This window comes from Phalacrocorax carbo, chromosome 11 (assembly GCF_963921805.1).
Source record: "Phalacrocorax carbo chromosome 11, bPhaCar2.1, whole genome shotgun sequence".
Classification (NCBI taxonomy): Eukaryota; Metazoa; Chordata; class Aves; order Suliformes; family Phalacrocoracidae; genus Phalacrocorax; species Phalacrocorax carbo.
The window spans coordinates 9,455,699-9,473,055 of record NC_087523.1 but is presented as its reverse complement, the minus strand read 5'-3'; the positions used below and the strand labels follow the sequence as shown (position 1 = coordinate 9,473,055).

Below are 17,357 nucleotides of genomic sequence, written 5' to 3'. Positions count from 1 at the left end.
CCTTTCACAGCAGAAAAGCAGGAGAGCTGGCAGGGGACAGTACTCCAACAGCCAAATAAAGTCCCACAGGTATCCAGGAATTCCTCCACAGACTCTGAATTGGGGACCATTAAACCCAGACACCAAGCGCAATACTTAAAAACTGCTGAAGCAGCATGTAGGCAGTTATGAAAAGCCCCCTATTAACCTCCAAGCCTCATTTCACTGACGAGGAGAAGGGCGTCAGCAGTATTTAATTGCAGTGGAAAAACAAAGAGAGGCAGAACACAGAGAAGGGATCTCAACCACATGCAATTCCCCATGGCTGCACTCTCCAAGCCATGAAGACCCCAAAAGCAGGGGCTGGGGGGCTTGGGACATCTCCTACTGCTCCTCCAGGGACATGCCAGGGAGTTGCTGCTAGCCCTCTGCAAAGGGCACAACGCAGCTTCTTCCTACAGCAGCCAACCTATGGCTACCCAGCATGGGGACCCCACAGGGGCCCTCTGCGTGGAGATGCAGGTGGGAGCACAAGAGGCCATCGCTGTGGGTGTGTATTGCAGAGCTCAAACTGGGAGGCAGGGAAACAGCGGCACAAAAGCCAGCAAGCTCCCGCCTGCAAAGATGCATGCCATCAGCTCTCCATCAGCTGTGAGCAAGCAAGGGCTGTGCAAAGCTGTCCAAGATGTACCAGGCTTTTGGAAGACCAAGGGAAATGTGACCACTCTGGTATTGACTGAAGTGGGGGAGAGGGAGCCCAGGCAAGAGGGGAGCCCCACAGCTCAGGCTCAGCGTTGGGAGGAGCCCCATCCAGCACATCCAGAGCCTGGCAAGCTGCATGCCAATGCTGTGCTGGCATTAAAACTCCAGGCAGCAAGAGGAAAAAACAAAAGCAAAACCAAGCATCTTTCAAAAATCTCCCTTCCTGGTAGCGTGCACTGTCATGCAATACTTCCAAACCCATGGTTTATGCAGCTCAGGAGGGTAGTTTCATGCCCTAACTCCTGCATGATGGATTTTACAATTTGTTAAAGAAACTCATCAATCCTCAGCAGTCATTTTTAATGCCCAGAGCCTCCACAAACTCCTGCATTTTGCTGATCCCCCAATTTCAAATCATTTGAAACTGCTGTTACTATTACAGCTCTGCTCCTAAAGCTAAAGCATTATAGCACACTCCAGACTTCCAGCTTCATATGCTAGTGTAATAAACAGATTAACTGTGATTTATGAACAATAAGTTCTGGTTATTTGAAAGGAAACATTACCTTCCTAGACCAATTCTGACAACAGTGATATCTCATTATGCAGAAGCTCCTTCCACCTACCTGTAATCATCGGTTTAGAACATCATTACCAACCTGGGAAACACATCGCCATAGTTCTCCACTACAAATTTTGTGCATCCAAAACATCTGGCAGGAACCACTGCCAAAGGTAGAACATTGGCCTGAATCGACCCAGAGAGAAAATACCAATTTTAAATACACATTAATAAAAAAAAAAACAACAGCAACCAAAAAAGCAGCTTTGAGAGAAGAGAACTGCCACTGTGGAGATAGGTGCATCAGAGAAGGATGCAGCAAGACTTCAGTTATCAAAGGACTAATTAGGCACAGGAATTATAAGATGATACAGAGATTTATCTGTGGTGCTTATTTACTTGCAAAGTCTAATTAGAGTTTTAGTATTCTCTTCCAAAAATGAATTCATTCTTTGAGTCCACTCTAAAGTGTCAGCTTAAGATTCTACAGGCACGCAAGCAAGAGTTCACATTTTCACAACACACCTGCAGCAATTAAGCTGACCACCCCACTCATATCACATTTGACTACTGCCAAGTATCTTTTTTTCCTTCCCCCCACATTTATTCAGTTAATCATAATAACTTTTCTTCTGCATAGAAGAGCTGTGCAAGAAGCCTGGCCAACAGTCCAAGCCTGCCCACTGGTAGATATCCATACCCACACACACCCCGTGACCGTGGCCCCACCAGTCCCCAAGGGCACATCTCCCCTCTGCAGTGATGGTTCAGCTCCAAGACCCTCTGACTCTCTCACCTCCACTGCTTTACACATTAAGAAACAATTATTCACTTTTCATGTTAGAGACTTCTCCCACTTGCTCCACATTGCTCCCTCTTTCCCTGTAAGCAACAGAGGTCTGCAGCACAACCAAAGCCCCTCAGGAGGCACAGTGCTAGAGCCTGTCCACCAAGGTTCTTCCTACTGCCAACAGCTGAAAGACTCTCCTCCACTGTCAGACTTAATTGACTTAAAGACGCTGGAGCATTAAACCTTCCAAAGGATAAGACATGAGCTCTGCTGGGCAGCACTGGTATCAGTGGACCCTTCTCAGCAATTAACATGCAATAGCTCCCACCACGCAGCCCATCTCTTCTCACCCAATGGATGCTGCATGCGTCTTGGATTTACTCATGCAAGGCATAATTAGTAAAGATAAAAGTTTTTATATACTTAAGTGTCTTTAACAGAATAAAAGAAATCTCAGCTACCTCACCTTGACTCTATAGTAACAGTGGCTCGTGAAAAATGAAAAGCCTTGAAGGATTCAGAATAAGAAACTTGGAGACAATCGCTGATCTTTTATCTTCCAGACTTCAAGCAGAATCAAGTTCTTCAAAGAAAACCCAATAAAGCCCAGGCATTTTCATCATAACAAAATAAATAATTCAGTCATACTTTAGAGGACTCTGACATTAGGATCGGCTATTTGATATATTTGTGGCTTAGGTGCCTCTAAACTGATTAAAGATAACCTGATAGAAGCTTGCAATGTCAAAACCGCCTTCATTCCTGACAGATATGAATGGATAGTGTAAATAACTATAAATAACCAAAATGGCTACATTTATGCCTAATGGAGGATTTACAGCCTTCAGAGCGACCCGGTAGCACTAAGAGTTACAGCTCTGCCTTTGTCCTACCGCAGCACGCAAGGGGAGGTGTGTCAGCCGCCTCCCCACACCGCCTGCTCTGCCAGAACCACCAAGGGCTCAACTCCAGAGGGGAGAAGAAACAGGATTCTCCCACAAATACAAGAATACCATACACATACAGGCAGGTTCATCCGTATTGATTTATCACGGTCTTCCTAGGAACTACTCTGAAACACACATCCCAAAAGCCCCTCAAATCTCCATAGCCTCTGCAGTCTCCCCTTAGGAGCCCAACAGAGCTCCTTTTGTCTTCCAGCTCCCATTTGCAGAAGGTTAAATGTCATTGCCTTTGAGAGGGAATGGACAGGGTCTCAATTTAAGCCTACAGGTTTTCACCAAGGGGGAAAACTGCAGCATCCCAGCTAATTTTCCAGTTCAGGTAATTGCACTCCTGCCTTTCCAGCATCCCCCACATTTCCAGCCAGGTCCCAGCAGCTCTGCAGCTCCACAGGAGCTATTTGGGAAGCGGGTGGAAGCAACCCTGTGCCCACACAAGTGGCAGGGCAGCTAGATTCAGGGTCAGAAACAGCCATATGGCATATCTCAAGGTTTACGCCACTGCTATCCTGCTGGCTCCAGCAGCCTCACCATCACTGCGAGATCGCAGAGCGGCCACTGACATGTCCAACAGCCTGGTATCTGCACCATGCAAAGAGAGGCTGCTCCAGGATTCGCCTATCATCAACAGCAAAGGCTGCAGAAGGGCAACACGAGGTACTGCTGATCACTTATTCGAGCAATCACTTAAAATAATGAAAGCAACTTTCTCCACAAGCACACTGCGTTTCTCCTGCAGAAGCAGCCCCTACTAGTCAGCTCGCCCAGCAAGTGTGAAGCACAGCAATGGAGGGGGATGATTACCAGCAAGTCCTACACAAAACAATGGTTGCAGATGCTCCTCTTCCCTTGGAGGGTCCTTCTGTCCAGTGTTGCAGTCTGACCCCCTTTTAAAAAGTACCTTTTCTCTTGCACAAGGAGCTCGGAGCGTACCGTGAGACCTGCATCTGCGCAGCTGCTATAGCTTTAATTTTCTGTTATCCACAGTGCAACAACAGTCAATACGCAGGACGAGAGATTTAGTGATCACTCAAAAAAATTCCCCAACTTAAGAAGCAGGAGGCATCAGGCTGATGGACCTCAACCCAACCCTGGGGAACAGAGCTCTTTAGTGGGGGAAAGGAGAGGAAAAACAAAAAGGAACCCTGCTATTTTCCTGCTCAAATTTACCTTTCACTAAGCTGAAATAAACACAGGTTCAGATGTAATATTTAGGAAATCAGTAGAGTTTGCTGAGAGCTTTTTCTGGTGATTTAATAGAAAAAGCTGAGGTGGTGGCAGGGCCAGAACCCCCCCCCACCAAACAGCCAAGATCTAAGGTCAGGAGACAGAGAGGGGAGAAAGCAAAGCGTAGTTAGGGCTCTCACCCTTTGCCACAGCAGGTCAGTTGCACTAACTCATTAGTTTGGATGAGAACCTCAGAACAATAGTAAATATCACTTGCGAAAAGACAGATGAGCAAGTTTTGCGGCAATGTGGTTCAGCCTGGCTTCACGGCACGCAAGGGCACTGCCATCGGCTGAGAACCTGAACCAGAAGGTGCACACACGAGCAGATACCAGCACGGTTACACTGCATGGAAGTGAAACAGCCTGGCCCCAAAGAAATCCTCGAGTAAGATTTAACTGCAGTCAAGACAGCTACAATCCATTTTAACACTGTCAAACACTGCAAGTTTCCAAAGTATTAAATCACTACTTAAATCATCTTCATAATTTTTAAAAAATGCCTGTAAGATAAGACCAGGAGCTAATTGTAACATTCAAATTTAGTGAAGGGAGGATTTTTTTAGTTGGGATTTTTCCTTAACTGCAATAAAGAAAAAGCCCAAGGGTCTAAAACTAATAATCTAATAAACTTTGCTAAGTGAACATTGTAACAGATAGGCCTGGATGAGATTTTCTGTAAATGCCAGACAATTTCCCTTGATCTTTATCAGCAGAGATGCCGCTCTAGCTTCAGCAGGAAGAAATTAAATTTGGTGCAAAATAATAACATCTGGGTGAGATTTTGTTTGTCAGACTAGCAGTCCCTTTAGATGACACGCTAAAAATATTAAAATTTACTCTGAAGGGTTTTACATTTGTGTTTAATATGAGTGGTTAGGATACGTTTCCATACCAACATATTACCCTGCTCTAGAGAGCGGTGCAATTACCCATCCTCTGAGCAGGCTCCCCAGCAGACGCTGAGGTCCAACCCGACGCACGACACACACGGACAGCTTTCTCCCTTGCCAGAGCACACGTGTGAGAGCTGGCACTGCTTTGAGCCGTCCCACTCCTACAGACCCAATTCCTGAAGCCACAGGGCATCCGTCCCCAGCTTCAAGCAGAGACACCATGCGGGAGCAGGACCTGCAGGAGATGCTCAGGGACCACGGGGGCTCCAACAGCGACTGTGAGTGCCTCTTTGACCACTCCAGTGTCCCCCTTGCAGCTGAACGCCCCCTGCGCAGCCCAGCACAGCCCTGCCACCGGCATCCTACCCTCCCCAGCTGTGCCAGGTCAGAAAGCTTGCTGCTGCCCTGCAACCAGCTGTCACAGCGCATACCTTGGCAATATGGGAGGAAGCAAATGACATGCCGGTGGGGTTTGATTTGAGATACCGCACTCCAGCACCAGATCCCTTAGGGATGTCTTGAGACAGAAGCCTGTCCCCTACCACGAGCAGTGGCAAGAAACAAGAAGTAAATAGGACGGCAGTATGTTGGGTCCAGGCACAATTTCTATAGCTGGGACAGCCTCTGGCACCACAGGCATCAAAACACTCTTAAACAAGCAGCAATCAAAAGATCGACCTATTAAAAGAAGTGTTCTTCTACAGACTTCGAGGCTAAATGTAAAGATAAAAGTACACAATTTTTAAAGTCTAATGAATTGCCCTTCCAGGTCCAAAATGCTTTATATGAGGTAAAGTGAGCTCCTCAGTGGTTCCAGCTAGGAATTCCTCTTCTACAATGGGACTGCAAGAGATACTTAAAATTAGTCATGACCTTTTTTTATAAGCAGAAGAGGTCGGGAATTCTTCAGTTAAATGCTTTTCTTCCCCACCACCAAGAAGAATGGTCATTCAGCAACACCGGCTCCAAAAACCCTGCACAGGGAAAAGGCTCTCACAGCCAGGATGGAAATCATGGTTAAAGGGGGGGGGGCGGAAATCAGAGCAAGGGATTCAAGTCTCTCCCAGAGGACACAGGAAGTTCAGAGCCAGAGCACCTGGCCCTGCTACACTGTGCACAACCTGCAGTAACACAGGGTGTCATTCCCACACACAATAAAAACTCTAATGTTACAACATCTTTTGTCAAATGGTAGGGGAGGAGGTAGACACTTTATTCTGGCCAGGCTATTCGTCATTTTTGAAGCTAGTCCACATTTCCAGTGCCTAGGAAACCAACCTCTCAATAGTTTTACCCCATTCTGTTTAGCAGAATTGGAACTTAATGGTCGCTGCATTAAGAAGCCGTGGGGAAAAAAATATGCTGTTACCTCCTCAGCAATTTATTTCATCTTACATTGAGAAAAACAACACACTGGACTTCATCAGACAGTTGTGGACCAGAACAGAGTTTTGCCATGATCCCACAGGCTTCAGCAGGCTTTGGGACTTGCTGCTAGTGAGGCATGAACAAAAGTAAATCAATTATTCTGAAAAAATATCAGCATGAAGGAAAAAAATGCTCGACTGCCCATGCCTTCTTTTTTAAATATACGCAAAAATGCCATTAATACAGAACGATGGAACCTCAATAGGAGAGCACTCAACAAAAAAGCAATCATTTCACCACACATTAACCATGGATGGAATAAGTTTTGCTTGCGTAAAGGCTCTAAAAAAAAGTTTGCAGATTTAAGGGACACAAACTGGTGTGTGTCTACAGTAAATATTTGCCAAAGGCCAGTTTTGCTAAAAATACATCACATTATCATTAAAGAGAAGAGCGCTTCCACCATATAATATGGCATCAGGTCACCACACACTCAAATATCCCATAGTGAGCCCCAGGGACCACCCTTGTGAACAAGGCAGCCTCTACCCACCCTTACATGGAATAACCAGTTTTGTTTTGCGGTAGGTAACAATAATCAATACACACGTTTTAGACGCTTACCAAGAATTACCCTGGGTTTGCAACCAGATCACGCTGCTGCAACATGGTTTTTGGGACTGGCAGGATCACACAAGATGGTACTTGTGCAGATAGTTTAATTCTTGGAGAAGTGGGGTTTTCATTTCTTTTTAAATTTGCACTTGAAGAGGTTTAGCATTTAAATTTACATTTGCTGTTTCAGCTACAGGAATACTTAGTACAAGCCCTACAGAGCAGCCATACACCCAACCGGGTGTGTTATTTATCATAAATAAGCATATATAACATATACAAACATAAGAAAACAAGTGAACAGAATTACCAGGTACTGAGGAAGAGGAGCAGAAGTGCCTCCTCCTCCCACCGCATGCCTGGACCAACCCCTCACCTTGGAAGACGGCAGCATTCTGGATGACGAGGAACTTCAGCTCCATGCTGGCAGACTGCAGGAGCTGCTCCATGTTCAGGCGCGCTGTTGCCTGGTACTTCTCCTCCATCTTCCTCGAGCAGCACGTGGAGCCCTTTGGGATACATACCTGCAGATCAGACCCTGGAGAGAGACATAAGAAGGGCAGAAAATTTGCATTAGGAGGTGGAATTGCTTGGCAGTGGAGAGGAAACCGACTCCATACATTGGTATTGCTACAATTACAGTTTGGGCAAATTGATGACATTTCTGGAATTTGTCCTGAGCAAGCGGCTCAGCCAAAGGGGAAGACCGAAAAGGCAGAGCCAGGATTGCTGAGCAATAGCCCCTGAGAGCTCGCTGTGTACGGCTGCCAGCACGCTGCTTGCTTTAGCTCCCACACACTCCATCCGCTGACACGCCGGTGCCGAGCAGAGCGATACAGAGCATCGTCCTGCCGTCTCCCACATGCCTACCAGCACATCAGTAAGGAGCTGCAGGCAGCCAGAAGAGATGGAGTGGGAGATGGAAAACAGAGCCAGGATTTGAAGCTGTGGATTTACAAGGAATAGAGTAATGCACATAGTTCAGCACCCAGAATATGCTTTAAATTTGCATAATGACTTAAAACTAGCTTAAAACAAATAACTCTTATTTGCCTGCAATCTCCACCCTTTGTATCCACAGCAGTAACATAACAACAGGAACACACAACAATGATTTACTACTGGTGTTTTTTTAGTGCAGATTTCTAAACTGCGTACATCTTCTGAGTCTTCCCACCAATTTCACCATCCCATCCGTCCTCCATCACAACAGGTAAAGCCCAAGGTCCATCGCTTCACTTGTGCAAGTCCCACTGCAGAGGGACAGGTCCTGGGGCATGCACTGAGCACCACAAAAGACAAGTGCTGTTTCAGTAGCAGCCGTGCCACTGAATGGGCAGCACCTCCACTCATTCACCAGAATGGTACAAAAGCCGGGGTACAAAGGCAAGAGGAGCATCGCTTCCCCTAGGATTTCAACCTGCAACTCAAAGCACTGATCAGTGACATTAAACTTCAGGGTTTTATATTCCCAGAGCGTTCCCAAAGCTCCCACTCCTGCAGGTAGAAGCCACAGTTAGCTTCCATTTTAGAAAAAGTGTTGTTAGCTAAAATCTGATAAATAAAATCAGGGAAAAAATACTATTAATCTTTTGGATTCAGACAACAGGAGAAGATGGAACAGAGGACCTAGAAGTGGCAGCAACAAAAAGACTCAATCAACTTCCAATAGCAAACTATGGCCCTGCAAACACAAGCAGAGCAACAAGCTCATATCAAAGCAAATAGCCCTCATCATGCAAAACACATCTAATCTGACACTGCTGTTAGAAACTCAAACAGTAAGCAACAAATCCATTAAAAATGGCTCTCCAGAGCCAGACGGCAGCAAGAACCTTCCACTTCAGTGTCTGCCACCAAACTGCAGTGTGCCCCCGCCATACCAGAGCAGGAGGAGCCCATTAGACCCAGCACAGCCCAGCACCATGATTAGGAAGCAGTCCAAGCCAGTAACCGACAGCCCAGACAGGGAGGAAGGCTCCACACATCCCTTAGCCCTTGCTCTGCCTTCCCACTTGCTTTTACTGAGGGGAAAAAACCCCTCTGTAGCAAGTCTGGCAATTTACACCTTTGCCCTGGAAGGATTACGGATCCTTCCAGGTTCTTCTCTCCTTCTTAAGAGTCTTTCACCACATCCACTATCTCACTAATTACTAGAAAGTGTCAAAAGTCACTTTTGTAAGCGTACTCTAGAAGAATAGGATTAATATTAATGTCAGTTCAATCGTGTACCTCCTGAAGAAGAGTCATGCACACTGCCAAGGGAAAAGAGCTGTCAGGGCTCGGGAGCAGCGACAGCAGAAATTCTCCTCCCTCCAGCCCCATCCCTTCCCTGGCACAGGCTGGGAAAAACATCGTGAAACTCTTCATCTGCAACATGCATTTCACATGCAGAAAGGAGCTTCAACCAATTCAAGTCCTGCCATTGCTGCAAAACAATATGTGGCAAAGGTGGAGAAAGAGGCACACAGCTCAAGGCTGGACCCACCATGCCATCCCGGCTCCACCCCTACCCACTGCCTCAGTTTCCCCTTCTGCAAAACAGCGTATGCAGCAAAAATTCCTTCATCAAGCCCTCTGACAAAAAGCCAGCACCACTGACATCTAAAGATGGAGTCTCAGGGGTTCATGAACTAACCCACCCCAGAGGAGCACAGCGACAGGTATTTCACACCTTGAGAAAAGAACAGGGACCATAAAACCGCTTAACAGCAAGACACTGCATTAATGAGAGAAGCGGTTATATAACAGCAAGTTAAAGAGGTTTTTTAAAGTCAAACCCAAGTCAATTTACACCGCAAAAAGGCTTCACGTGGTCCCTTTAACACTACAATACAGCCATAAATTTCTTGTTAATCCGAAGCTTATTTCCTCCTACATTTATTACATTAGGACATACTGCAAATTAAAAATAAAAAGCCTTCCACGATTAATGGAAATACCAATCTAGAAAATCTGAGAGCTGGCAATTGAGAGACCTGTGCAAGTGAAAGCCAGGGATAGGAAGCAGCAGGGTCATCTACCCACCTCCCAACCTTCTTTTTAGCAATTAAGTCAATTTCTCCCTTAAATGGGGTTTTATTTTTGTGAAGTAAAGACAGATGCCTGCTGTAACAGAGCAATCATGGAGGAGAAGGAAAAAGCCTGGGAATTAACTCTGACAGCTTAAAACGTTTTACAGAGATAGCCAACTAACACCGATGACCAGGAACATCATGGTAAATGCAACAGCTCAATACAGGCAGGACAGGCTCTTATCAGCTACGAGGGACAAGGTCCTTCTTGGCGCAAGGCGTTGCTACAGAGGGCCAGGGAACTGGGGCCTGACCCCCATCTGCCAGCTATTTTCTGTATGTGGCTTTCCCAGGTGGAAAGCACACCCAAACAGTCCCACCTGCCAAGCCCAGTAGTGAGGGCAGAAGGTTTAGATGCCCAAGACCTCAGAAGCCCGCTGCCTCCAGCCGCAGCAGAGACCAATGAAACAGGGACAGTGCTTTTTGACCTGTAAGTACATTCAGGGTTTCTTCATGCCATTACTTGGAGAAGCCTCTTCTGCACTCATGCTGCAGCACCACCCAAGAGACTGAGATCCTGCTCCCCACGTGCAAGGAGCTGTGCAAATCGTGCATGCTCCAGAAGTGTGATGCATGCAGAGACACGAATGCCTGGAAACACACCGCCAGCCTACGGATCAGACACTAGCATGAATTAAATTGCTGCATTGTTTTGGCTCCATAAATGCAATGGAAAAGGTTCTGTGAGTCATCAAATCCTAGCCCCTGCCTCCCAAACCACCCCCTCTAAGCATTTTATCTAACACAAACACCTCCAGTAATAGCTCTGACTTGCAACATAGCAAAGCCCATTCCACTGCCTAATGGCCCTTACTGTTAAGACTGTTTTTATCTCCGAAACTACACACATCCCTTTTTCTTAAAGTTTCAAGCCATTACACCTGGTGATGCCAGTCTCCACCCTTGCAAACAACCTCCTCCTTTTGCTATAAATCATTACAAATTCATTTTTTGAAAGGAAGTGTCCCATGAATTACTCCAACAGTTATTAATATTTTATTATATTGGATGCTCACATACCAATCTTTGCAAGATTAGTGATACCAGTGTGATGCTAAGCACGGCAGCCTGACCCTCCGACACCCAAGTCCCATGGGTGAGGAGCTGGATGCAGCCCCTTCCATAGGTGGGCGGACAGCAGGCACCGCCAGAGCACTGTGCCATTCATGCCATCTTGGGGAACAGCAGTGTAAATGCTCCAGTAATTCTGCATACGCTCCTAGCTGAAAGAGCTGATCTCTACAGCTGCAGTAATTTCAGCAGCACCCTACCTCCTCCTCCTCCTGACATGGGGAATTTTTACTGAAGACTGGGTAGCAGTGAATTTAAAGCATTAAATTTGACTTTGATGTACAGTTATTCCCACAGATAGGTGGTTAGTACAGCAGACGTGAAAATAATTTCAGTGGATTAAATGTCAAAAAACCCCCTTGAGATCATCTGCAGGCAGTTCAGAACTCCTTCGTGAGGCTGAAGGATTGTGTTTTGATTTTAAGCATCCCAGGATAGCTCCAACCCTGTCATCATCAGATACAGGCAGGCAAGCCGTGCTTTCCACTGGGGCACGCAAGCCTGCCCACCCAGATCCAACCGCAGCTTCCATGAGATTAACATTCCCCCCAGATTTACCCCAGGCACTGCCAAAATGAGAACCTGGCCCTGCTTAGTGTTACACTACTGCAGCATCCCCGCAGTCGACGGGCGAGCTCTGCTACCACATGCAGCTGCCCCCTTCACCTTCTGCGGTCTGGAAACACCGGAGGGCTGCGCCCCAGCCTCTTGGCTCACCGGTTTGTTAATATTAGAGACTAGAAATCTGCTGCTTTGTTAATTTTCTTTCTCTAATTGTTTCACAGTCAGCATCATGCTTTAAATAGATAAAAGCAGGGATTCAACCTTTAAACATAGTAGATTTTCCTCCAGCTATTTCAATTTATTTTTTTTTTTATTAAAAACCTTCTTTTGAATTATGTGACTAGGGGGTCATGCATCTGTCACTGGCTTTTAACGCTCAGCATTTTGGGGCAAAAAGAAAATGTGACTGTTGAAAATCCAGGTTAAGTGCTGATCTTTTTAAAACCTAATTAAAGAGATTAAATTATAAACCAATCTCGTTCAATAGGTGATTAGAGTTGGAACAGTATGGGTACTACATGGGATATTTAGTACTGCTCAATTATCCTTTATTTTCTCTTCCATCATGTTTCACGAGGCCATTTGACTGTGGATTCCTCCCCAAGTCTTGCGATTTTGGTCAGATGATTGCCACACAAATATAACGCTCTGTAACATCGCATCTTTTAAAAGAAGTTACAAAGGAAATAGAGACATTTTGCAGGTAAGTTTCCTCCTAACAAATGTACAGATGTATCAACAATACTGTCGTTGAAAATATGGAGTTAATTTGTGGGCACCCACTCACCATCCACGCATGTTACAGTCACACGCACATACCCTGCAGCCATTCCAAAGCCTGGGAAGAACACTGTTCAGGATGTTGTTAAAATTAACCCCTGGGAAAAAAATAAAGTTAACGATCTCACTATAAAAACACTGCCTGGGGAGGTTACTAAGTTTTAAGGTTCTGCTCCTGCTCTCTTAACTATCAAGAGAGCAACTTGCAGACCTGAAATAATTAGGAACAGAAAACTCAATTATCTAGTAAACTAAGATCTTAAACCACCACGCTAAGCTAAACAGAAAGGCTGCATGGGGAGAAGTATCATTAGTCCCACTCAGGAAAAACAGAATAAAAGAGCAGGAGTACAAAGGGAGCCAGCTCAGAGCAAACGTGCATCGAGTCCATGGGAAGAGGTGCGATTTTTAGTTTTCAGCTTGTACATTGGCACACACCAGCTGTGAAAAAGGAGAAAAGAGAAGTGAGAAGAAAGCTTGACACGCTCAGCCAGCCAGTTGTAGAAGCTTTACACCTCAGCTCCAAAAACAAAAGGTTAATCTCCTCTATTTTCTTAGGGTGAATCCATATTTGCTTCCATCAGAGAGAACGAACAAAGACCTAGAAACTGCAGGAGGAGGAAGACACCCACTGAGAGATATTTCTGCCGAAAAATATATTCCCCAGCTTCCACACCACCAGGGGCAGAAACATCCACCCCCTCTCCCCATCTCAGCAAGGTGACAACTCACCCCTTCCCCTCTACCCACATGCACCAGCCCAATTATCCAGAGTGTCACCATGAGCACGAAGAAATCCGAACGGCATAGAGGAGAGAAAAACAAACCAGGAAAAAATGGAAATTCAAGTTACTGTTTATACATGAGAAATTATGCAGGGAAAAGACAAAAGGAAGAAGAAAACCAAGACAGGCAGTGTAAGAAAAAGAATTTAGTTATTCATGAACATGAGCAGCTGAGGTAGTTACCCCAGCACAGAACGAGGCTGGCACACGAGCTGGCACTAAGTCACAACTTCATAAAAGCCCATGAAAAGCACTCTCCTAACTTCGCTCGTCTCCAGCACAAGGCCTCTCATCTAGCTTGAGTGGAGCTGTTGGCATGAATTACATCCTCCCACCCCTCTGAACAGTCAGCCGCAGCTGACAGTAGTTAGGTCATGCTGCTCCCCACCTCGAAGCATGCCGAAGCATGCTTCAGAGCTGCAAAATCCTGGTCCCCAGGCTGCAGGACCATAGGAGACCAAGTTTCTGCTCACTGCCAGGTGCATGCCTTCAGCTAGAATTACTCCCAGAACATTAATACCACTCATGAAACAGCACGACACTTCCCTCACATTTATCAGAATTACCCTTTTTTTATTTAAATTAAAAGTATCAGCCTGGTGCGGCTGGGTTTCTCTATGGCGAGCACTGTGCTGATGTCCCCCCAGCCCATGCACCACTGATCCTGTAAAATGGAGCCGTGGGACATATCTCCCGTGTCTGTTTCAGCTCGGCAGCATTTCCTCTACTTACACCTCAGCCACAACTGCTCATAATGCAAAATGCATCTTCCAAAAATCATTGTTTTCTGTTGTGTCAAAAAACCCTGCACATTTTAAGTAAGTTGTTTCAAGCCTTGGTTTCTCCAGGGTGATATGATCTACAGGCAAAGGTTCTCAGAATTGATTCCGTGGTGATTTGTGGCTGGGAACTCCGAAACTTTTTTTAATTGGCAGATGTATGAAAGGAAGAAAAAGCAATAAACAAAAGCCTGGAAAATAGTCCTTGAGTGATGTTCCCCTATTACAGAGATTTATGCAGCTGCTACTAGGAGAAGGGAGAGCTCTGAAGTGTAATTACAACACAGAGTCATGCAAGATGGGCCAGATCCAAGGTATAAGCAAGCAGTCACTGCTTTAATTATGATCAAGTTTATGTACTTAAGCAAATGTAAAATCCACTTTCGATTTGATATGTGGGAACTTTATCATTGTAACAAGCTGGAAGCGTTCACTTGAAACACCAGCACTGTTAGGAGAAATTGATCTGGCTACCCACGAGCTCTGCAAGAGGCAAAGGGCTCCCTTACTCCACTTGAATACCAGGGATGCAGCTGGGGCTCCCAGGGGGGCAAGAGCACAGGTGAGCAACTCCAACAACCTGAACCCTGCTGGGAAAGGAAGATGCCCAGGCAAAAGCACCTGCCACAATCACAGCCCAGGCCAGGATGGAGGATGGCACTGGTTTCTGAGGAAGGACCAACTCCATTGCAGCACGGAGGTGCCAGCAGCCCCTCAACACTCACAGCACAGCCTGCAGGGACCTGTCGGAGCACCCCAGCTGCCCGCCCTTCTGTCACCTCCCCCTGTAAAAATACACTCTGAGAAAGTCACCTAGGGATCAAAGCAAATATTTCACCAACTTCCACAGAAGCAAGGGAAGACATTTCTTTGATTAGAAAGAAACAACAGAATTTGTCATTTTAGCAGTGATAAGAGCAGCACTTCCACCTCCCTGCAACCCTCCATGCAAACATTTCATCACAGATTACTTCCAGTGCTACCTCTGTACTGCCCAGGAGACTGAGGCCCTGCGGCACAGAGAGAGAAGAGATGCTGCTCCTGCAGCTAGTCTGAAGGGAGCATTAAGAAGAGTCAAAAATTATATGGGAAGGGGATGTAAGGATAGGAAGGGATAGGGTAGGTACTCCCTCACCAGGACTTACATCTAAACCCTCCCTGTAGACCTCACAGCTGTTGGTAAGCTGAGGCATTGCTACAGTCCTACAGACCAAAGGATGTGGGATTTGCACCAGCAGACACAGCACCTTGCAGTCCCAGCTCTAGGCACCCCGCTTCTCCCCTTCCTCTCCTGCGCTGCAGTGCATTATTGCTGAAGCAACTCTTGTATTCCTGGCCTGGTGTGACACTGAACGCAAGAAACAACTCAACACATCGTTATTAAAAGCAGCCGCTGCTGGCAATGATCTCATTGCACCTCCCCTGCCTGTCACGTTTGCCTGTTATATCTTCCTTTTCATACTTTGATCGTAAGCTTTTCAGGGCAGGCGTTCGCTGCTGCGTATTTAACGTAACGCAGCAGCAGCCGAGCTCTCCAGGCAGCTCTGTAACACAGCTATCAAAACCTATCCGTTTGTGTGCACACACTCCAAGCACGCAGCCACCCACCTGGAGGAGCCGACACTCCCTAGTTACCAAAAAGCTGAAAAGGGACCTTTAAAAGGGAGGGAATGCAAGCATTGCACTTACATTTTAAAATCGGAACAGAGCGTATCTACTGAAAGCAGCCTTGTGGGATGTAGGTGGCGAGGTGCGGGGGGTACCACGCAGGCAGCCACCTGTAATGCTACGAGCCGCGTAACACCTCGCCCAGCTCCGTCCCAGCCTCCCGCCCGGGCCACCGCACCCGCCCGGCTCAGGGTGCTGCCTGCTCCCAGCCCCGTTTTCTGGAACTGTGGCAGCCCTTGAGCTCGGGCTGCGGACGAGGGTCTGGACGCTCTCAGAGGGGCTTCACGGAGCGGGGTTTCCCTGGCACGGCACCGCTCGCTGCCCGGCGCACAGTGCTTGGAGGGAAACGGCTCCGGCAGATGCAGGACCAGCAGAGCCGCGAGGGGTGCGGGCCGTCTCCGCTGGCGGGAGGGGACACCGCGCTCCGCCGGGCACCGGAGGAGGGCTGACCCCCCGACAGAGGCGTGGGAGGTTCTGCAGGCAGCACGCCACTCCGCCCGACAGCACGAGTTTGCGTGTGAGCCACCTCTAGGTGAAAGGCCCCCCCCTAAACAAAGTAAGAGCAATTAAATTCTGGTTTAACCCAGCAGCGTGGCACCCCCGAGGCGCAGAGCCCGGCGGCCACCGCAACCGAGCGGCCCCGCACCGCGGCTGCCGGGGAAGGGCGGGCAGCCCGCACCCGGCTCCGCAGCGTCCCTTCTCCCGCGCCCCCCTCCCGGGGCGCCGCAGACGCTCCGCGCCGCACCCGGGCACGGCGTTCCCCCGCCCTCAGGGCACCGTGGAGCCCCGGGGTCTCACCTGGTACGGGGCTCTCGGGCACCCACTTGGCTCCGGGCTGCAGCGCCTGGAAGGCGGCGCGGACCGGGCGGCAGGCGGCTTCCCCCGCCGGCTGCGCGCCCCCCGGGGTACCGAGCAGCGCGGCCAGCAGAAGCAGCGGCGGCAGCAGCGCTCCGCCGCTCCCCGACATCCTCCCGGGGCACCGGGGCGCTCCTCTACTCCCCGCCGGCAGGCATCCCCACCGGGCCGGGAGCGGGGCCGGGGCTGCTGCGCTGCGGAGCGGAGCGGAGCTCAGCCACGCGCCTCGCGCGGCGCTCCCGGAGCGCCGGGACCGGCTCCGCGCGCACCGCCCCGCACCGCCCCCGCCGCGCGCCCATTGGCCCCCGCCCAGCCGCCTCCCGCGCTCATTGGTGCCCGTCCCTGTACCGGCGTGCTTGCCCCGCGGCGCGGCACCGCCCCGGCGCTCATTGGCCCCCGTTCCGCCCCGCCCCGCGGCCCGGGCGGGGCCCGATACCCGTGCACGCCGGCACGCGGCGGGGCGTCGCGGCGGCGCTCGTGGGGGCTGCTCCGCCCTGGCGCGTGGCGGGCGCCGCAGCGTTGCAGGCGCTCCCGCGTTTGCTGCCTGTGCGGTGAAGCACCGCGGCCCGGCGGTTTGCACAGCGCCGCGCGTGCATCCCACGCGGGGCTCGAAGGGCGGGTGGGCTCTCGATTGCACGCGCGCGTGTGGCGTGAGTGCTTTGTGCTGCAGCATCTCTTAAG

At 48.6% G+C, this 17,357-nt stretch overlaps 1 protein-coding gene across 2 annotated transcripts in view; it reads right to left on the bottom strand.

Annotated features, from left to right (window-relative positions):
• GPC3 (glypican 3) overlaps nucleotides 1–16,941 on the bottom strand; it is a 154,342-nt gene extending 137,401 nt beyond the window's left edge. Inside the window, exons 1-2 of one of the 2 annotated variants that reach the window (XM_064462967.1) lie at nucleotides 16,620–16,941; nucleotides 7,477–7,638 (exon numbers count right to left, since the gene is read on the bottom strand). In XM_064462967.1, the coding sequence (XP_064319037.1) occupies nucleotides 7,477–7,638; nucleotides 16,620–16,788 (331 nt within the window). In that variant the 5' untranslated portion in view covers nucleotides 16,789–16,941. The remainder of the gene's footprint in view (nucleotides 1–7,476; nucleotides 7,639–16,619) is intronic. The other variant, XM_064462966.1, reaches the window with a different exon arrangement.
• Between the last annotated feature and the right edge of the window lie 416 nt (nucleotides 16,942–17,357).